This window comes from Pistacia vera, unplaced genomic scaffold, assembly GCF_008641045.1.
Source record: "Pistacia vera cultivar Batoury unplaced genomic scaffold, PisVer_v2 Contig646, whole genome shotgun sequence".
In the NCBI taxonomy this organism is placed as follows: Eukaryota; Viridiplantae; Streptophyta; class Magnoliopsida; order Sapindales; family Anacardiaceae; genus Pistacia; species Pistacia vera.
In genome coordinates, this window is record NW_022196497.1 from 417,305 (window position 1) to 440,645 (window position 23,341).

Genomic DNA, 23,341 nt, shown 5'->3' on the forward strand with positions numbered 1-23,341 from the left:
GTAATGCTTGATAAAGTTCGTTTGTAAAGCCAAGGGTGCCTTTTATGAAAAAAAAAAAAAAAATAGATTAAACACGAAGTCAAATGATTGCTTCAATTTCAATATGTTTTTTGCATGAAATCTTAGCTTAGAATTTGGCCCATCTTTTGCCACAACTCCAAGAACATAGATAATGGATGAAAACATCAAGGTTATGCTCATTAACGTAAATGCGAGCCCCAACGCGTATCATTGGCACATTTTAGATTAGTTTCTTTTTTTTTTTTTTTTTTGGGATAAGGTAAGAATTAAATATAAGAGACAAAATCAATGGACAAAGATACGAGGGGCATACCCCAAGCGAAGGCAAAAAGTCTTAATCAAAATATGGAAAAAAAACCCACAAAAGCCATAAGCAACACAAAAAGAGCACATAGGCTCCCACAAAAACTAATAAGGTAAATGCCATATCAAATAGAGTTGGGCTGACATCTCATACTTGGGCGCTAAACCCAAAACGTTGGTCTGAACTAAATCACAGACAGCCGTCACAATATCCCTACGAGAGGTGCAATACCAATGGAATACACGATTATTTCATTCATACCACAGAAAATAAACTGTAGTAGAAAGGACTAACTGCAAAAGAAAGTGCCTGAAGTCCCCTTTGCGCCTAAGATGCAAGCTAGCCCATTGGAGCAAGTAGAACCCAAGAGAAGATGGCTAGGCAACGAGCGTTTTGGTAATAACCTCTTGCCAACTATAAGAAGAGAAGTCACAAATAAAGAACAGATGCTCATGAGTCTTTACAGCTAGGGGTGAGCGGTTCCAAGTACCCTATATTTTTCGGGGGAACCAGAATCGTAACCGCACAGTGCAAGTTTCCAAAAAAAGGAACTGGAACCGAAACTGCACAGTGCAGGTTCTTAAATTCAATGAACCGGAACTAAAATGTAGGTTCCAGTTCCTTTCCCGGGTACCCTGTAAAAAATCAATTACCCCCTATTAGTTTAAAAAATGACAAAAATACCTTAAAAGTTTACAAATACACCCCTAAAAAATTTTGATTACTCATTCATTTGTGTCCAATGTAACTCATAAATGCTCTAATCTCTAGGTTTCATTTGGATTCAATCAATTCATCATAATTCACATAAAATTTCTCAATCAAAACCAAGACACAAACAATTATTCATCTGTAAATTGTTAATTTAATGTTATAAATTGTTAATGTTTATAATGTAATATAATAATATTGTAATTAATTAAGTAATTATTTAATTATAATATAATGTTATAATTAATTAAGTAATCATACTATACATGTATAATATAATGTTATAAGTAATTAAATTTCTAATTATTTAATTAAATATTGTACTAATGTTATAATGTAATGTTATAATTAATTAAGTAATCATACTATAAATTTATAATGTAATGTTACAATTAATTAGATTTTTTAACTATTTAATTAAGTAATGTACTAATGATTAATGTAGTAAATTAATAACGTTTATAATGTAATGTTATAAATTTATAACTAATTAAGTAATCATTTAACTATATAATGCTATAATTAATTAAGTGATCATAATATAATGTAATGTAATAATGTTATAATTAATTACGTAATAATTTAATTAAGTAATCATTTGTTTATAATGTAATGTTACAATTAATTAAGTAATCGTACTATAAATTTATAATGTAATGTTAATATGTTATAATTAATTAAATTTCTAATCATTTAATTAAGTATTGTGCTAATATTTATGTAGTAAATTATTAATGTTTACAATATAATGTCATAATCAACTAAGTAATCATTTAATTATATCATTTAATTATATAATATTATAATTAATTAAGTAATCGTACTATAAATTTATAATGTAATGTTATAATTAATTAAATTTCTAATCATATAATTAAATATTGTGTTAATGTTTTATATAGTAAATTAGTAATTACTAATATTTATAATATAATGTCATAATCAATTAAGCAATTATTTAATTATGTAATATTATAATTAATTATGTGATCCTACTATAATGTAATGTTATAGTGAATTAAGTAATCATACTATAAATCTTTAATGTAATATTATAATTAATTAAATTTTTAATTATTTAATTAAATAATGTAATAATGTAGTAAATTATTAATGTTTATAATGCAATGTTATAAATTTATAACTAATTAAATAATCATTTAACTCTGTACTGCTATAATTAATTAAGTGATCATAATATAATGTAATGTAATAATGTTATAATTTAATTAAGTAATTATTTAACTATAATGTAATGCTTTATTAATTAAATTTCTAATCATTTAATTAAGTAATCATTTATTTATAATGTAATGTTATAATGTAATATTTATAATATAATGTCATAATCAATTAAATAATCATCTAATTATGTAATGTTATAATTAATTATGTGATCAACTAATCATATTATAATGAAATATTGAAATGTTACAATGAATTAAGTAATCATACTATAAATCTTTAATATAATATTATAATTAATTTGTTTATAATAAAATGTTATAATTAATTAAGTAATCATTTAATTAATGTTATAATTAATTAGGTAATCTTACTGTAAATTTATAATGTAATGTTATAATTAATTAAATATATAATCATTTAATTAAATATTGTGCTAATGTTTATGTAGTAAATATGTAATTACTAATGTTTATAATGTAATGTCATAATCAATTAAGTAATCATTTAATTATGTAATGTTATAATTAATTATGTGATCATATTATAATGTAATGTTATAGTGAATTAAGTAATCATACTATAAATCTTTAATATAATATTATAATTAATTAAATTTTTAATCATTTAATTAAGTATTGTACTAATGAAATGGTATAATTAATTAAATAATTATGCTATAAATCTATAATGTAATGCTATAATTAATTAAATTTCTAATTATTTAATTAAGTAATATACTAAATGTTATAAGTCAATTAATTAAGTAGTAATCAATTAATATAATGCTATAATTAATTATACTATAAATCAATTAAGTAATGTTATAAAATTATAATTAATTAAGTTATCATTTAACTATAATTTAATGTTATAATTGATTATATATGATATTTAACTAGTAATTAAATTTATTAATGTTTATCAATTTATCATATATAATTAATTAATTGCTAATTTACTATAGATATATTTAGAACTTGATAATGGAAGTAAATAACTAAATATATTATTATTCAATCAAATATAATATTTTATTCAAAAATGATTCTTTTAATAACATTAAAACACTTTTAATTGGATCCTAATTCTAATTATATACTTAATTAATTAAAACTTTAATATTAATATATTAAAGATTTTAATATGGTGTAGTTTATATGTAATAAGTATCATTGTATATTTATTTAATTAGGTTACTCTAAAATTTTAACTTTTTTTATTTTAAATTTTTTATATGTAAAATAATGAAACTCCCATTATTCACAAATATTTCATTGGAGCCCAGGTTCCAAAAATCGGTTCCAAACAGGTTCCAAATCGAGTACCCGCTGCAGGTTGCAAGCAGGTTCCAAACCGAGTACCCATTTCAGGTTCTTTTTCCAGGTTCCAGTTCCGGTTTTAGTTCCTCCATACATAAGAACCGGAACCGGAACTGCACAATGTCGGTTCCAATAAAATGGAACCGGAACCTACCCGCACAGTGCCGGTTCTGGGTAGGTTCTAGTTCCAGTTCTACCCGCTACCCGTGCTCACCCTTATTTATAGCAGACCTGCACAAAAAGGAACATAGAAGATGCAATGACACCGTGAGAGTGAAGACGATCCATGGTGTGAAGCCAACCAAGAGAAGCAAGCCATAAAATGAAGGAGTGGCGTGGAACATACCCCGGAAACCACAAGAGATGATGAATCGAGTTCACACCTCGTCTGTCCCATAACACATTCCAAGCTGAGCCAATGGAATATCTACCAAAAGAGTGACACTTCCAGACAAAACGATCAGGAAAACCCACTAAAGGCCGCATCGTAACAGAGTCCCAAAAATGATGAAGATCTGCACTACCCAAAGGAAAAACCCACAAGCCATCTCGAATGATATCCGAAACCTGAGCATCCCAAGGCAAACCAGTAAAAGTTAGAGTCATGTAAGAAAACAAATCACATAGAGGCCCTTGCGGTAGCCAATAATCCTGCCATAAAGAGGTATCTCTCCCATCACCTCTATAAGTCACAATAAGACCACGATATCAATCCCTGCTAAGAAGGATCTTCCTCTGGGACCAGCCCTAGAGGTAACTCAAACCTGTCAGAATGACCGACCACGAAGGAGAACCAAACGAACCCAAGAGGACCAAATAGAAGAGATATCATTGAGAAGTCTTCAGACATGCTTAAGAATAGCCGCCTTATTCCAATCTTGAATCCTTTTAGTCCATAAACCACCCTTCCTCAAAGGACAACAAACAGAATGTCGAAATACTCTCAATCTGCCTAAAAAAGAAACATAGAATACCAATAAACCTGAAAGGAAAAAAGTACCGACTTGATTAACTAAAGCCGACCTATATAGGTCAAAGATGCCTAAGTCTATACCTAATTCGAGACAAAAATCCGCTCCAACAAAGGCCTCAATCAAAATGTCGAAGCTAGGTAGAGATCAAAGGATCTCCAAAATATCTTACCGGTAACATCCCCAACTAGAATCCCAAAAGAGACTGCAACCTAACTCTCTCCTCATCTGTAACTCTAGAAAGGAACAACTGGCTCGTCTCTATATTAGTAACAAAATCAAAACCCTATCAGAAGAATCCAAGGCCGATTTAATCAAACTAACAGAGGAAACATCTGCACGATAAAACACCATCAAATTATCTACAAAACACAAATGAGTAATAGTTGTCTGACTACATATCCAATGATAATGGAATCTAGGGCTTTAAGAGGTTTCTCGAAGAATACCAACCAACCCCTCCATAGCCAAAACAAAAAGATAAGGAGAAATAAAATCTCTTTGCCCAACACTCCGAGAGGACTGAAAAATAAACCATGGAGCTCTCCATTCAGGGCAACAGAGAAAAAAGGTGTAGAAATAGATGTCATAATCCACCTTACCATACGCTCAAGAATCCCACTAGTGCACAACCCCAATAAAATGAAATCCCAACTCACAGTGTCAAAAACTTTCCGAATATCAACTTTAAGAGCATATTGAGGTAAAGTACCCCCAAGATGATAATTCTACAAAAGCTCGTGAGTCAACAAAATGATATCATAAATCCTCCGTCTCAGAGCAAAAGCCGCCTGAGAACTCCCATTGACATCTGGAAGAACTACTTGAAACTGATTTACAATCACCTTAGTAATGCACTTGTATAGTACATTACAACAAGATATTGATCTAAAGTCAACCATAGGACTCGGGCTCTCCACCTTAGAAATTAAAGCAATCTTGGCAGTATTAACACATTTACACATCTCATTAGTAGCAAAGAAATACCTCATTGCATCTCTGAAATTAGCACCAAGAACATCCGAGGCCCTTTTTAAAAAACAAAGAAGTACATCCATCCGGACCAGGGGCTTTATCATTTGGGATAGAAAATAAAGCAGTCCTAATCTCTTCATTTTTGGCAAGAGCACTAATACGGTACATCACACAAGGTATCGATCTAAAGTTAATCATAGGACTTGAGCTTTCCACCTTAGAAACCAAAGTAGTCTTGCTAGCATTAACATATCTAGGCATCTCACTAATAGCAAAGAAATACCTCACTACATCTATGAAATCAACACCAATAACATCCCAAGCCCTTTTAAAAAACAAAGAAGTATACCAATCTGGACCAGGAGCTTTATCATCGAGGATAGAAAATAAAGCAATTCTAATCTCATCATTTATGACAAAAGAATTCATAAAGAATATCATATCAGAATGCGACCAGAAAAGTACCTAGAAGCCTCCTCAATCTAAGGCTTAGAAGGGGCAGAAAAAGGCCCTAAAAAATCTCACCACCAACCACTCTAAATCCCCACGCTCGGTAACATAAGTACCATCCTCATCAGTCAAACCTGGAAGAGATTTCAAACCTGTATGTGAATCAACGACTTATGAATGATCTCAGTATTTTAATCCCCTAAATTCAACCACTAAATACGAAATCCCTGCTTAAAAAAAGCCTCATCATCTCTATAAAGTTGGAAATATCGATTGGCAAGGTCCCTTTCCTGATAGATACAGTCAGTAGAACAAGGGTTCATGTCCAAATTGTCACCTTCCTGGAGATATGGCTAGAATATTAGACATGTAAAGATTTGAGTTTTTGTTTCAACAACCTCAGTTTCTGCATAAGCCGAAACATAGGCCTATCACATGCAGCCTAAACAATATCCATAAAATATGCGCGATCAACCCCAAAACTTAGAAATTTAAAAAGGATGGGTACCTTCCTTGGCCAAAACCAAAGTGAACAACCATAGCACTATGATCTGAGACATCACAAGGCTGAAACTCTAATACCATGGTCAACCGATCAAGAAACCAATCAACTGAACAACATGAACACACTGATTGAAATAATCCATATAGCCATACCACTTAGAATCACCACCCACTCTATTTGAAGCTCCTCTAATAGCATTAAAATCACCCAACACAAGCCATGACAAACCTGTCGAATCAAACTTCGCAACATAATCCTTAAGGAAATCCCACGAGTCGTAGCGATTCCTAAGGTCATTGAAACCATACACAAAAGTAACTCCAAAAGAGAAACCCTAAAAATGTGAGTAACCCTGCAAGTAACCTCATGAAAAGAGACATTAAGGTTATTTACTAAGTAAAGAGAAGAATCCTAACATACCAGAACTCAGCAAGCAATAGAATCCATCACATTTGACAAAAACTGCCAAGAATGACAAATTGCCAAAACCATAGACTGCTCAACCTTAGTTTCCAACAAAACAATCAAACCCAAAGAAGAACTAGATATCCAATTCCTCACCGTATGCTATTTCCAGAAGTCATTAAGGCCTCTAATATTTCAACTCCTATCATAGGATTGAAGAAAGAAACAAGCTAAACTAACACTTGGGTCGAGGCCCCCATTGTCCTCGACACTTCCTTTTGTCCTTAGTCGAACAAGGCGGTGGTGTCAAGGAAACTGCTCTAGACAACGTAACATTTGGTGACAGAGGATCATCATCATGCAAAAAAAGTGAAGCAAACCTGTGGGAACAAGTAGATTGCCTACTTCTAGAACTCATAAAAGAAGCTTGGGTGTTCTGTGTGCAATTAGCACACCCCATAATGCGTTCCTATTCACCTTCTAGAGGAGAAGGCAAATTAGGATCCGAACCAGAATCAAAACTGTAAGAGTCATCTGTACTAGCACTACCACTCTATTAATACATAATCAAAGCTAAAGAATCATCTCCCACTCTATTTGAACTAGAATGAGTGGAAGCAGTCCCATCTATGACTGACACCCCGACTGCCTGTGAAACATCCCTCTCCCTCTCCATTGAGACCTTTTCCACTTGAAAGTTCACCATTAGAAAGATCTTTAATAACTTTACAAGTTTGCTCATCCCTAAGAATACCTCAATGCTTTGACGAAGAACCAACAATATTAACCACAATTAAATCCACTTTTTCATAACACTTGTAAAACAATTAAAGTTAACTCTCAATTCAATCAAACATTTTTTTATAACAAATATAAAAATGGGTAAAACAGTGGTCACAAGAACCCATCTTCTCCACAAATAAACAACATAAAATCTGTCAATACATGTTAATGGTCCTAAGGCCATCTCTAAAATAACCTTAAAAAATATCTTTTTACTTCCTCTAACTTCAATATCATCACAAATAAATAAAAAATGGGTAAAATTAGTGGTTCCAATTGCAATTTCATCTTCCTTAATCCTAATCTATAATTTAACCTTAAACTTTCAAAATAAAAGAATACAAATATAAAATGTATTAGTATTACCTAACGAATTAAAGAAAAGAGGCTTGTTGACTTGATAGATGGGAGAAAACTGCATTTGTGTGGATAAAGAATTAGAAATTTAGGACAAAAAGTCTGAAACCTAGGTTGTTGAATCAATTATGAGCAATAGAGAAAGAACAGGTTTGGGAAGTAGAGAAAGAGGGGTTTAGTTTTGACAACCCAAAAAGAAAAATGAAAGTTTAACTTATTTGATGGATTGAAGTGTTCTTTTAATTTACTTTTCATTTAGGAGCAAATTTGTAAAACTTTTCAAAATTAAAACTTAAGGAGGGTTGACCTCCTTGAGTCCCCTCCCTTCGTCCTTGATAAGGACATGATCGATGCGCGTAATAATGAAATTAAAAGATTAAATGCACGCAATGAAAACTTTAAAACATCATACAAATATAAATTAAATACTCAACATCCAGAAGTCTTTGATAAGTATATTGATATTGAACTCATAGCTAAAAGGTAAATTGGAAGGTTACATAAATATTGAACTAAATTGTAGCAAGGAATGCAAATAAAACTCTTACAACTTTATTCAGTCTCAAGTAATCTCTTGAAAAAGATTGCGCAATTACACATATTTATTTTATTGTTTTCTTTTTTATTAAAAGAAAATATGTTTTCTACTTTTAGTGGAGTCATCATTTCTTATTGTGTCTTCTTTTTCTTCTGCAATTTTTTTTTTTTTTTTTTTTTTTTTGAAATTTGGTGCAAATGTGTTAATAATTCAAAACTTTCATTTGGAGTGCAAAGCATATGAGAAGATTCTGATTAGTGGGCCTAAACTTTAGTTGCTTTGGATCTAAATTATGAGAAAAATTGTACAAGAAATAGAAAATTTTCAAGCCAATGTTCCAATTTGCTTTCTTGAATACTATGAAAATGAAGATTGGGTTAGAGAAAACCTTGACGTGGGTTGTGGAGCCATGTGTTCAAAAGAAATAACAGCTTTTTCACCACTAACAAACGCGACTCCACAGCACATATCAAGAGCTTTCTCTAATTCAGTTTTCATTGAAAGAGTATTTGATAAAAGCAAATCAAAATATTAACTAAGTTAAAAGATTTAATTTTCTTTCACAATTTGGATCCAAAACAAATAAAATAATTATTGACAAATTTGCACTATATTAGAAAAAAAAAATAACACAAAAGAAAAAGAAAACACAAAGAAAAAATGATGTCTCCAATGAAAGTAAAAGACTTCTTTTCTTTTAGTTAAAATAAAAATAAAAAATAAAAGCAGTGGACGAAAGAAATGTGATTGTACAATCTTTCTCAGAAGATTCCTTAAGACTCTATAAAAGTTGTAAGAATTTTATTTATATTCTAAGCCAAGCTTGGGCCAAGCTAGACTCTATTGAATAATCAATATTACAAAAAGTTCTCTGGAGAATTTAGTTCAATTTTGGTTCAAACGTCCAATTTGCCTCTCAACCATGAACTCAACATACTCACCAAGGTTTTGGATAAACAAGTTATAAATATTCAATTTATTTGAATATATATTAAAATTTTTATCTTGCTTTAAAGTTTATAATAATGGCTGGTTTGGGTTAGGCTAGGGGTAAGCCCAATTAGAGCCCAACCTAGATATAAAAAGCTTGGGCTTTTACTCGAGTCCAAGCTTGCATTTAGGGTACCCCGAGCCTAACCCAAGCAAGCCCAGCGTGGGTCTAGGCCCACATTACTTACATCCCTACGTATGTCCGGTTACTTTTTAATTACTCCAAATTCTGGTGAAAAGCCTCTTAAGGGATCTACGCCACTCCATACCTTTCTTTTATACTGATAAACGGAAACTTAAAAGAGGACAGACAGAAAGAAACAAGATTTCAAACTTATGCATTCGTAATTCCTCAGAGACTGGGTACAGCAATGAAAACATTTTGAAACAAAATAATTAACGCATTTCTTGATTTCTCCATTGTCAAGGTTCAACCTGTCTAATAAAATATCCAAACTCACTGTCATATTTGCATTTTTCTAGTTTTATGGCATTAATTTCAAATCAAAATGTACTTTATGCTGCCTTTTCATTCCAATCGCCACAATAATATAAATTAACAGAGAGAGACCACTAATTTCTTAAAATTTTTACAAAATCATTTTAGGTTTTCCCATTACCCCTGTTTGGTTGCAGAGAAAATCTAAACCAGAAAACTAAACGGTCTTCAAAACCACATATTAAAGAATCTGTTTCTTGGGCTTAGACTTTAGTCAATAAATAATGGTTTTCTAAAGCCCTAAAGAACGAAAACCTTCAATTTTGGACTTAATTTTTAATTTTTTTCCTCAGAAACCAATCATCAATAGAAATACCAAAAAGTTTCCGTTTATTTTATTATTTTGGATAGAATTTTCGATATTTTAAGAGTTGTGTGAGAATAACGAGGTAGAATTTAAAAATTAACAAAAATACCCCTCTAGGTTTGCTAATTTACTAAACACCTCAATAAATAAAAATTTTGTAAAATGACAAAAACACTCTCAATCATAGTTGTCAGATTTCGACCATCACCGTCAAAATTTGGCGTTGCAGTGCACGACCAGTCGGATCTGGCCGTTCGTATGCTTATATGGTCTTTTCTGACTAGATCCACCATGGATCTGGCCAAAAAAGGCCAGATCTATGGCCATTTCTAGCCGTCGTTGATGGTCAATGACGGCTATATCCTGGCCGTTGTTGACGACCAGCTACGGCTAGATCTTTGGCCGTGGATTTGGCAAGAAAATGATAGATCGACACGCTATCTGTTAGATCCAATTGGTAGTGTGCCATTATACCAGATTTCAGCCACTTTCCGGCGGTGGTGACAGGAATCTGACAAATGTAGGTGGATGGGGGTGTTTTTGTTAATTTTTAAACTTTTTTCTGAGGGTCTTTAGTTAAATTAATAAACTTAAGAGATATAAAAATAGTTGAAGAAAATATAATAGTATTTTGAGGATAATGAAACAAACAATTATTTTGAGAATATGATTGAGAATAGAATTTGAAATATGGAAACAATCGGACCTCACATATTATCATAACATTTATCTCAAATTAACCAATTTCACATCATATGATAATAAATTTCTCAAACAAAAAATCAAAGGGACTGAAAACGTTGCTGATAGTTTGAGAGAAATAACTAACCGATGAGCTAAAACAGGCCGGCTTTTCTTGCTTCTCTTTCGTATTTGCTCCTCTTTCGTAGACAAACTTTTTCCCGTTTCATCTACTAATCACTCTCGACAGATTCTAATTTTTACTTGCTGTTTTTGAAAATGGGTGTGGACTAGTTGTTATATTTTATAGACGGCATTGGAATCCCATTCCAATGGTATCTTTCTCTTTTTTAAACTTTTAAATGCCGTTCTCTAATCATAAATGTTAATGTCATTTTTCAGCCGTGTGATCTCCTGATATTGGCTTTAGTCTTACATTGACGGCATTGGGATTCCAATGTTAACTTTCTCTTTTTTAAACTTTTAAATGCTGCTCTCTGATCATCAATGTTAATGACATTTTTCAGCCGTGTGATCTCCTGATATTGGCTTTAATCTTACATTGACCCTTTAATCAGGTGGGGCATGATAGTTTTAAAATAAGGCTATAGCAGAGGAAAACAGAGCAAAAGAGGGATACAGAACGACCGTTTCCAATGAAAATGGCATTTAGAAGTGAAGGTGGGCATAGGACAACCCATCTTTTTTCTCATGCATTTGTTGAATATAGAAAACTGTGATATTACACTCTACCATTGAAGTAGATGAATTTACAAAATAAAATCCCATCACCAACAAAAAGTAAAGAAAATTAATTGATTGGATTCAAGCAATGAGTTGTCTTGATTTCCAAGATGAAGACTCGTGCTACATTACAAATTTGTCAGATAATTAAAGCTATACATGTCTCTTACATTGTTCTCTAGTGAAATTTTTCTTACATTTCTCTTTTGCACGTTTCTTTCAGGTTTCCTTTATACTTTTAAACCTTCTTTCAACCTTAAGGGTATAGTAATATTATGATAATAGTAAGAATAGCAAAAGATCTCATATATTATCTTCATTTGTGTTTCTAATGTGTTTTTATTTTTATTAGTCCTTTTAGATGATATTAGAAGATGTGTGGGTGTAAGTTTGTGTGGAATAAGAGGAGGGCGTTGACCATAGATTCGACCGATCATCATGTTAATCGGTTTCCATGTAGGTCGGCTATCATAGTTTCCCACATACATAAACTCTATAATCTTCTAGCACTATCTCTAAGGTCTAGTAACCTTTTTGGTAATATATAGCTGTTTTGGGTTAGGCTTGGGGCAAGCCCAATTCGAGCCCAACCTAGATATAACAAACTTGGGCTTATACTTGGGTCCAAGCTTGCATTTTTTAAGGTACCCCAAGCCTAACACAAGCAAGCCAACATGGGTTTGGGCCCACATTACTGACATCCCTACTAGGCTACTACCTCCGATTAAGTACTGCAACTCATGGTTTTAAAACCCAGCTCAGCCTGCCCGGTCGGTTCCCGATTCAGTTGAACTGGGAACTGGTGATCGAGTCAAGTCAGTTCGACTAAAAAACTGAAATTTTCAAATGACCCAATTTGAATTGCGGCTAGACCAGATTTTTGTAACGAACCGTCGGTCCAACCAGTTCGACCCAACGGTTGATCAACTTTTTTAATTATTTTATTATTTTTTATATGTCATGTTAATATCAGAATAACGTCATCATGCTAATATATCATGATTCGACTCGACGGTTGAACCAGTTCGACCGATCAACCCAGTGACCTGCCTAGGTCAGTACCCAGGTCATTACTCGGGTCGGGTTTTAAAACCTTATGGTTACCTCTAATGAAAATCCTATGAGGGATCTACGCTACTGCATACCTTTCTTTTATACTGATAAATGGAAACTTAAAAGAGGACAAAAAGAGACAAGATTTCAAATCTATGTATTCGTAATTCCTCAAAGGCTGGGTACAGCCATGAAAACTTTTTGAAACAAAATAATTAATGATTTTCATGATTTCTCACAATAGTCAAGGTTCAAGTTCAAGGTTCAACCTGTCTAAAAAAATCTCCAAACTCACCGTCATAATTCCATTTTTCTAGTTTTACAGCATTAATTTCAAATCAAAATATATTTTATGCTGCCTTCAAAACCACATATTAAAGAATCAGTTTCTTGGGCTTAGACTTAGGTTGATGAATAATGGTTTACCAGTCATCAATTGAAATATAAAAAAGTTTACATATCATTATAACATTTATCTCAAATTAACCAATTTCACATCATATTATAATAAATTTCTCAAACAAAAGATCAAAGGAACTGAAAAAGTTTTTGATAGTTTAAGAGAAATAACTCACCGATGGGTAAGAACAGATCGGCTTTTCTAGCTTTGCTTCTTTATTTGCTCCTCTTTCGTAGACAAACTTTTTCGCGTTTCATCTACTAATCGCTCTCGCAGATTCTAATTTTTTTACCTGCTGGTTTTGAAGACGGGTGTGGATTGTTATTTGTTAGCTCCTATATTTTATAGATGGCATTGGGATTCCAACGGTAATGCCTTTCTCTGATCATAATTGTTAATGTTATTTTTTAGCCGTCTGATCTCCTGATATTGGCTTTAACCTTACATTGACAGCATTGGGATTCCAATGGTAACTTTCTCTTTTTTAACTTTTAAATGTCGTTCTCTGATAATAAATGTTAATGTCATTTTTCAGCCGTGTGATCTCCTGATATTGGCTTTAATCTTGCATTGACCCTTTAATCAGGTGGGGCATGATAGTTTTAAAATAAGGCTACAGGAGAGGAAAACAGAGCAAAAGAGGGATACAGAACGACCGTTTCCAATGAAACAACATCTTTTTTCTCATGTATTTATTGATTACGGAAAACTGTGATATTACACTCTACCATTGAAGTAGATGAATTTACAAGATAAAATCCCATTACCAACAAAAAGTAAAGAAATTTAATTTAAATTCGATCCCCTTCTACCTTTTACCATTGCAAGATTGGCAAGTAATGTGTCTCGAATTTTCAAGAGTCTAGGAACTATCAGTCTTGTGTTGATCCTTTTCTCAGGTGACTCTTCTGTACACTCCATAGCCAAACTCAAGATAGATGACACACATTGCTCCTTCACAGCGAAATGTTCATCCTCCCTTCATAACAAATTCTTGTCCACAACTTCCATTACTGAACTTTGTAACGACTCACTAACCAACTGCTTTAAGCTCCTTTCCTCAGCAAAAATTTCATCTGTTGGCTTCTTCCCAGTAAATGTTTCCATCAGCACAATCCCATAGCTATAAACATCACCTTTTCCAGAAACTAGTCCTTTTCTTCCGTACTCTGTGGATTTAAAAATCAGATTATCATCATATATATAAATCACTACCATATAATGTTTAACATGAACAAGGATAATGAATTCAGAATGACCTGGTGCCATGTAGCCGATGGTGGCAAGGGTTCGTGTTTGTGTCATGGACTCATCTTCGCTTAAGAGTTTTGAAATGCCAAAATCACTCAAATGTGTGACCATATTTTCATCTAGCAATATGTTGCTGGGCTTTAAGTCACAGTGGATTACAGGGATTGAACAATCAAAGTGGAGATATTCCAAAGCTGATGCAACATCTATCATTATGTTCAACCTTTGTGAAATGTCAAGAAAAAAGTTGTCAGAACACAAACACTTCTCCAGGTTCCCATTGGGCATGTACTCTAGCACCAACGCCTTAAAATTTTCATTTGAGCAAGTACTGATGACTTTGACAAGATTTCGGTGACGAATACTAGTCAATACTTCACATTCATCATCAAAACTCTTAAAAGCCCTTTCATGTTGTAGGTGGAACACCTTTATTGCAACCTCCATCCCGTCTTGAATTCTTCCATTATAAACCGAACCAAAACTTCCTATACCAATTAGGTTGCTCTCATTGAATCCATTTGTAGCTCTCTCAAGTTCTTGTTGCGAAATTCTTCTCCATGTTCCCTGGGGGGACATACCAACATCAATAGGCAGCCTTGTAGTCCTTTTCCGGCGTCTGATCAACACAAATATAAGACCCAAGACTATTATTGTTAATGCAATACTTATTGGCAAAATAATCAATAGGAGAGTGGAAGCTTTCCTCGATTTTCTATGAGTGGTAGTTTTGCAAGGTGGTACATGCATATGAGATGCACCACATAATGCGAGATTCCCCAAAAATGAATCAGCGGAGAAATTTTTAAATGATCCTTCAGTTGGAATTTCTCCTTCTAATTGATTAAATGATAAGTTTAGAGATCTGAGGTACCCAAGAGCCTCCAAAGATTTAGGAATAACTCCAGAGAGATCATTGTTGGATAAATCCAAGAATTCCAAACTTTTCATGCCACCAAATGATTGTAGAATTGGACCCTGTAGTCTGTTATATCTTAAAGAGAGATTTTGTAGATCTTTTAATTCTCCAATAGTGCTCGGAATCTCACCTGATATTTCATTCTTTGATAAATCTATATCTATGGCAACTCTCAATTTTTTTATGCTTGGCGAAAGAGGTCCATTCAAAAAATTTGATGACAAGTTAAACTGCAAGATGTCGGTAAGTTTCCACAATGATGAAGGTATGGCAGAAGTTAACCTGTTGGAGCCTAACAATAGTTTCCTTACTGTTGTGAGATCACCCAAACATGCACGAATTGACCCAGAAAGTTTATTATTTTCCAAGTACAACTCAACTAAGTTGTCCAAATGACAAAGCTCCTGTGGGATAGATCCTTCTAGTTTATTATTCTGAAGATACAAGCCTTGGAGTTTTTGCAATCTACCAAGTGTAACTGGAATTGATCCAATTAATTCATTATCTTCGGAGTATAAGATTATCAAGTTGTTTAAAAGGCCGATTTCTTGGGGTATGCTGCCACTAAGGTTGCAATGATCAAGTCCAATCATTTCCAAAGAAGTAGAAAGGTTCCCTATGGAACTTGGAAGCTTGCCATTTAACGGATTTTCCGTTACTAATAGTGTTCTTAAATTCTTGCAATTCATCAAAGAGGATAGAAAACCCAAATCAGGAGTAGAAGATCTGAAGAAATTACTTGCTAAATTCAGCCATCGGAGGCTTCTTAAATCTCCTAGATTGTTGGGAATAAAGCCTGAGAATGAGTTATATCCTATATCTAGAGAAGAGAGCTTGGAAACATTAGTGATGAATTTAGGATTTGACCCCGAGAAATTGTTAAGCCCCAAAAATAACCTCTCAAGATTTGTAAGTTCTATGATCGGTGGAATAGCTCCCGACAGTTTATTATCAGCAAGTGAAAGCTCTATCATTGTTGAGATGTTGAAGATTGCAGTTGGGACAGAACCAATAAAGTTGTTACTGCTAAGCCTCAATTGTTCTAGATTAGGAAGATTACCAATTTCATTTGGTATCTCACCTGCAAACATGCCAGCACGCGCATTCATAACATACCTGAAGATCTATTCTAGATGAAACATACTAAACAATAAGATATAAAATGCGTGAGAGTGGTAAACAACGTACCTGTCAAGTGGTTGAAGCCAAGATATACTACTGTAACGGATGTTAAGTTACCAATATCTCCTGGTATAGTTCCCGTGAATTGATTATCTGCCAAGGTAAGCCACAAATTGTGCGGGATTGAACCAGCTAATTCATTATCTTCCATGTACAATCCTTCCAGATAATTCATTATCTTCCATACCTTGGAGTTTGTTACCGCCGAGATATATGGTCTTCATCTTAGTCAAGTTCCCAATTTGTTTTGGTATGGCTCCTGTGAAATAATTTATTGGACAAGGCCAAATATTGCAGCTCTTTGCACTCTGATAAAGTGGTTGGTATTTCACCATCAAGCTCATTGTTAAACAAAAAGAGCGTTTCCAGATTAGGAAGATAACTGAAAACATTTTCTGGGAGTCCACCAGATAATCTATTTTCACTTAAATCAATATATGATAATGAAGACAAGTTGAAGATGATAGAAGGGAAGGAACCTGAGAACTGGTTAACACTGAAATCAATGCTTTCTAGTGTAGATATTTGTCCCAGTTGTGAAGGGATGTGCCTCCAAGACCCAAGAAAGAAATGTTCAAAGCTGTGACTCTGTGATTACGGACACCTCGGCAGGTGATGCCAATCCAATTACAGATGGAGCTATTTGTGGACCAATTTTTAGCCAATAAATTGTTAGGATCATGAGTTATGTGAGCTTTCAGAGAAAGAAGAGCATCTTGATCAGTGTTAATGTTGGTTCCTTTGGCTGTGACCGACAAAGGCATCAAACAATGAAGGAAGAAAGCAATGATAATAAGGATAGAAGGATTCATCTCCATGAGAGAATGTAGATTGAAATGTGGGATTCTTTTGTAACACGAAACAAGCGAGGGATACTTAAATAAATCAAACGATAAGTTCTAAAGGAAATGAACAGAATAAAGACAAGAAGACAACCAACACTTTCAAAAAATTGCATTTAATTGAGCGCTTAACACTTCAATTCATTTGAGATCGTTAAATTTCATGTAAATCTCATCCACATTCATGAACCCACTTTGTGCCTCATTTAACACACAGAAGATAAGCTAAGGGAACAGCCTTTAATGCACCGACGCTAATGGTTTGCAAAATATCCAATCTGTTGTTGATGTTTTTCTAAAGTACGAGAGGGGACAAACCCGAACCCAAATAATCGTACATGACCCCATCTTGTACGCAACTACGCATACCTCTTATCCAAAAAGGTATATCATTGCAGTGTAATTAATTCTGATTTTTTTTTTTTTTTGAATGATCATAAATGTTTGAATCAGTTTACGTGTACTTTATTTAATTTTTTAGGATTCTAAAATTATTGATCAGATAAAAACTCTAATAATTATCCTTACTAGCAACCGTGAAGACTCAAATTCGAAAGAGTATATTAGATCCTCTTCTTATTATTTTACCCTAAAGGGGATTCGAATTTAAGAAACTGTGTTAGACCCTCCTCTTGAAAAACCATAAAATCTGAGATAATTAAGTTGAAGAAAAAATAACAATAAATTTATTTATCAAGCAATTAAAATGTTACAGTTTGTATTGGTTATAACGTGATATATTCTATTGTAAACCTTCTTCCTCTATTAAATTNTCATCTCCATGAGAGAATGTAGATTGAAATGTGGGATTCTTTTGTAACACGAAACAAGCGACGGATATTTAAATAATCAAAATATCGCTAAGGGACCAGCTTTTAATGCAACGACGCTAATGGTTTGCAAAATATCCAAGTCTGTTGTTGATGTTTTTCTAAAGTAGGAGAGGGAACAAAGCCGAACCTCAACCTAATTAGCAGTAACAGAAAAAGTACTCTTTATTTACAGAGCCTAGAAGCTAGAGCAATCATACATGACCCATCTTGAACGCAACTACGCAACTACACAAAAAAAATATTAAAAGAATTAATTCATCATGTTAATTAAAAGATCTCATTTTCGATCATTACTGAGGCTTTGAAAATATTAGAAGTTTTTAATGAACTGCATTTAATTGACCGCTCACCAACTAACTGTCATGACAGTTCAATCCGGCAACCTCACTTGTCAGTGACTGGAGTAGGCGCAATTCATTTGGAAAAATGATACAGTTATTATATTATATCGAATTCATGCACCATAAACATGGCACCACGTTGATTAATTATAAATATTTTTTTTTAAGAAAAGAGGATAGTGCTACATTTGTTAGTGTATAAATTCACTATACATTTTTTTGGTAACTATTAACATTGCTGATTGATCTGAGATCGTTAATTTCATGTAAATCTCATCCACATTTATGAACCCACTACCTATATTTTTACACACTTAGTGCTCATTTAACAAAGAGAAGATAAGCTAAGGGACCAGCTTTTAAAGCAACGATGCTAATGGTTTGCAAAATAGCCTCTGTCGTTGATGTTTTCTAAGGTAAGGGATGGGACGAAGCCGAACCTCAACCAAATTAACAATGACACAAAAAATACTGTTTATTTACGGAGCCTAGAGCCATCATACATACCCATCTTGTACGCAACTACGTCGTACCTCTTATCCAAAAAGGTATATCGTTGTCAGTGTAATTAATTATGATTTTTTTTTTAATGATCCAGGTGTCTGAGTTAATTTATACGCGTCTCAACTAATCCTCTGAGATCTGGAAACTATCAATCAGGTAAGAGCTTTAATGGTCACTTCTATTAGTAACCTTGGAGACTCAACTCGGAAGACCATGTTAGATCATTCTCTTACTCTTTTATTCTCAAAGAGACTCGAACTTGAGAAACTATATTAGATTCTTCTCTTAAGAAACCATATTAGATCCTCATTTTTTATTTTACTATTAATAGGATTTGAACTTAAAAAATAATGTTAGATCTCCCTTTACTCTTTTATCCCTTATTAAAAAATTAGGTGCCCTCATGTTTGACATTACCCTTTCCTTGGGAGAATAAAAATAATGCATCCAATAATCAATACTTAAACTGTTCAATCGGACAGTGATAAAATTTTTAGAACTCTTTGGTTTTATAAGGTGCAATGCCAGTTACTCTGATAACAAATAGGTTTTCAATTTAAATGATCACCACTTACTCTGCAAGAAGAAAATTTCAGCAAATTTGATATAAGATAATGTCTGACACAGTTCAACCCAAGGTTTACTGTTGATTCAAGTAGAACTTCAACAATTAAGAGAAAGAAAGCATAACATTTTATTGATTGAGCAAAATGACTACTGAATGAAATGTTTAACTTATGGACTAATGCCAAAAGTAGAGCATGATATCGCAACCATGAACTAGTAAATAATGAAATTTGAATAATGTTAAAAACAAGGAAAGGCTGATCATAGATAGAGCCAAAGCGGAGGGAAGCAGAGCCACCACCGAGCTTGGAACCAGACGTCTCCTTTTTTACAAATAGAAAATAGTCATACTGGTTTTGTTTCTAATAACTGTCTTCAGAAAAATAATACTACATACATATCCAAGTATATGCTTACTGATGCACACATAACTCTAGAATACTTCTAATCATAACGGGAAAACATTCAACATGTACTGATGTAATGCTCTAATATCAAAATCTCTCCATCCTAGTTAACTGAATTTTCGACAGAAAAATTAATTAACATAGATGGTAGAGATCTGAATCGAGAGTTTCTGGAAACAAGAAAAGCTGAAAACATACCGACAGACCAGAAGCACACAGGATTAGCAGCAATGTATAAAGAACCATCTCCCATCAAAACAAAATGTCTCCAGTTAGGATAAAGAACAAAATTTAGATAACATCATTTAAATTTCAGACTCTTCTGCGTCCTGCTGTTGCAGTATTTGCGAGCAATTTGACTCTAGCTTTTAAGAGTCTAGTTGCTACTTCTTTTAAGTTGATCCTCTCCTCAGGTGCCTCTCTTGTACACTCCAAAGCTAAATTCAAGACAGATGACATTGTTCCTTTCTTGCAAAATTTTCATCCTCCCTTCTTAGCAAATTGGTGTCCAAAACTTCTGTTATTGAACCATGTATTGGTTTTTTAGTGCCGGATTATGCAAAGAAAAGAAAAACAGAAGAGTGCAACACTACTTGCTTTCATTATACAAACCAAATACATAATATAACATTTCATCAGCTCACTGTTACAACTACTACAGCAATGAGCTTTTTACATGATCAAAGATAAACCACACAATTTGAACAAACATAATACAATTAAGAGACATAAAGCCTCACATTCAGCTGCATTCACCTAAATACATCATAACACAAAAAGGTTAACAAGCTGCCCCTAATCTACTGCTTCCAGCACAGCACCATGCACTACACTTCATTGGCGGCAAAAAATTGTCTTCAAACTTCAGGCCTTGAACAATGCACTTCCAGCAAAGCATCATAACTTCATCACCATGTAATGCTTCAGTAACCCAATGCTTTAGGTTCATCTCCCTAGAAAAGATTCCGTCGGTTGGCTTCTTCCCAGAAAATGTTTCCATCAGCATAATACCATAGCTGTAAACATCTCCACTTGTTGACACCTTTCTTTCTCTTCCATACTTTGTTGATAAGGTCACTTTTATTGTTAGATAAATCAATAACATTTTGAAAAGACACCAAAATATATATCAAAGAAAGTTAAGCAAGAACATAACTAACCTGGTGCCATATGACCAATGGTGGCAAGGGTCTCTGTTTGTTTTATTGACTGTTCTTCGCGTAAGAGCTTTGCAATGCCAAAATCACTCAAATGTGCAACTAAACTTTCGTTGAGTAATACATTGCTAGGCTTTAAGTCACAATGAATTAGAGGGTTTGAATAACCGAAATGAAGATATTTTAAAGCTGACGCCACATCCATCAATATATTCAATCTCTGCAAAATATAAAAAAAAAGTAGTTTTCAGAGTATAGAAACTTCTCTAGACTCCCATTGGGCATGTATTCCAGTATCAAGGCTTTGAAATCTTCATTAGAACAACTGCTGACGATTTTGACAAGATTCCAGAGTACTTAATTCATTGTGTAGATCCTTTTTGTACTGGTTTATCTCTGTTTCTCAAAAATGTTATTACTTGACAAGTCTGTTTCAATGATCTGTCTGACGAAAAACAAATGTATGTCCATTGGTTAGGATGATCTGTATTGCAATATGATTAATAAATGAGTCTAGTGCTGTGACAGATTTAATTACTTATTGACAAACAAAAATAGGATCAGCTGACTACACGAAACTGAATTATATTATGATTAATCCTATTTGTCCCCACTAATGATCTACATATCCATAGGTCCCTTGTTAAATTGATATGCTGAAGGTACAATTCAACAGTAAAAGTAAAACAATGTGTACTTGTAAAGATTTTGCCACTGCCATGATATCCACTGGAAAATAGTGAGTCCATTTCAAGTATATTTCAATTTCTACTTTCAAGAATTGGGATGATTTCAACACCATTTTGCTGCTACAAAATTGTTTTGTTTTATTGGTCACTGTCAATTTATTTGTCTATGTGTGCTAAATTGTGTTAGGTATAGTTACAACTTTGCTTTGCTAAATTACTAGTGGTGACATGATTTCGTAAATATGGAAACAGATTAGAACTGTGAAAAGAAAACAAAATCGAGACTTCTATTCCACGGTCAGGTCAGGTCATTGCTACACTCTTTCAAACCTAGTTCGATTTTTTTAAGTGTACTTAGGACATCAGTTATGTCAATTCTCCTTTCTGATGACCCACAGAGCAATCCACGGCAGTTCCAGTGTGGACAAAATACAATCCTTAGCAGTGAAATTTTCTTCTCCAAGCAAATTGGCATCTGTTATTTCAGTTATCGAATCAGGTAATGCCTCTTTTACCCAGCACTTCAGGCTCCTTCCTTCCTCAAACTGTCATCTGTGGGCTTCTTCTGGTAAATGTTTCCATCAACAAAATACCAAAGCTGTAGACATCTCTCTTGCAGAAACAATTCATCTGATCCATATTTACATGTAGTTCACAGTTATTTATTAGAACCAGAGGAAAAAAAACCTGCTCGTGAGCAAGCCTTGAAACATAAACACATATAAAGACATGTCGCAAGCAAAATATAAATTTAGATCATAAACTTAAAATGTTACTGGTGCCATATATCCGATGGGGGCCAAGGTGTTGGTTTGTATTACATAATCCCGTCACTAAGAGTTTTGCTATGCCAAAATCACCATATGTGCAATCAAATCCTGTCAGCAGACATTGCTAGGCTTCAAATCACAATTGTTAAACAATCCAAAGAAATAAGAAAAAAGAGGAGCTAGGGTTTCTTGATACTACATAATGCAATTGAATACAAAAAGAATAATTTAACAAATACAAAGAGATATAATAGGCTAAACAAAAGAAACAATAAAAGACAGATCTACCCTTAATAAACAATAAAACAAAATAACCCTTATTTCTTAACATCTCCCCTCAAACTCCCGATGCGACGGCTCAAGCACAAGAGTTTGCTAACTAGAAAACGAAAACGGGAAATAGAATGCGACTTGGTAAAGAAATCTGCAATCTGGAAAGAAGAAGAAACAAAAGGCAATGTAATGGTGCCATGCTTGAGAGTGATGACGAGTAAGGTGACAATCGATCTCAATGTGCTTAGTTCGTTCATGAAAAAACGAGGTGTGAGTAATCTGAATAAAACTCTGGTGGCACAATACATAGAGTGGGATGAGAAAGAGAAACTCCATATCTGCAAGTAACCAATGAAACCAAACAATCTCTTGGTAGTAGATGCCATAGCACGATATTTGCTTCGG

General features: G+C 33.5%; 1 protein-coding gene across 1 annotated transcript; it reads right to left on the reverse strand.

Annotated features, from left to right (window-relative positions):
• Nucleotides 1-13,854: 13,854 nt before the first annotated feature.
• LOC116111638 (receptor kinase-like protein Xa21) lies at nt 13,855-17,075 on the reverse strand. Its single transcript, XM_031397798.1, has 3 exons — nt 16,560-17,075; nt 14,461-16,452; nt 13,855-14,370 (listed from the first exon to the last, which is right to left on the reverse strand). The coding sequence occupies exons 1-3, from the start codon at nt 16,726-16,728 to the stop codon at nt 14,183-14,185; spliced, it is 2,349 nt and encodes a 782-aa protein (XP_031253658.1). The 5' UTR covers nt 16,729-17,075; the 3' UTR covers nt 13,855-14,182.
• Nucleotides 17,076-23,341: the final 6,266 nt, after the last annotated feature.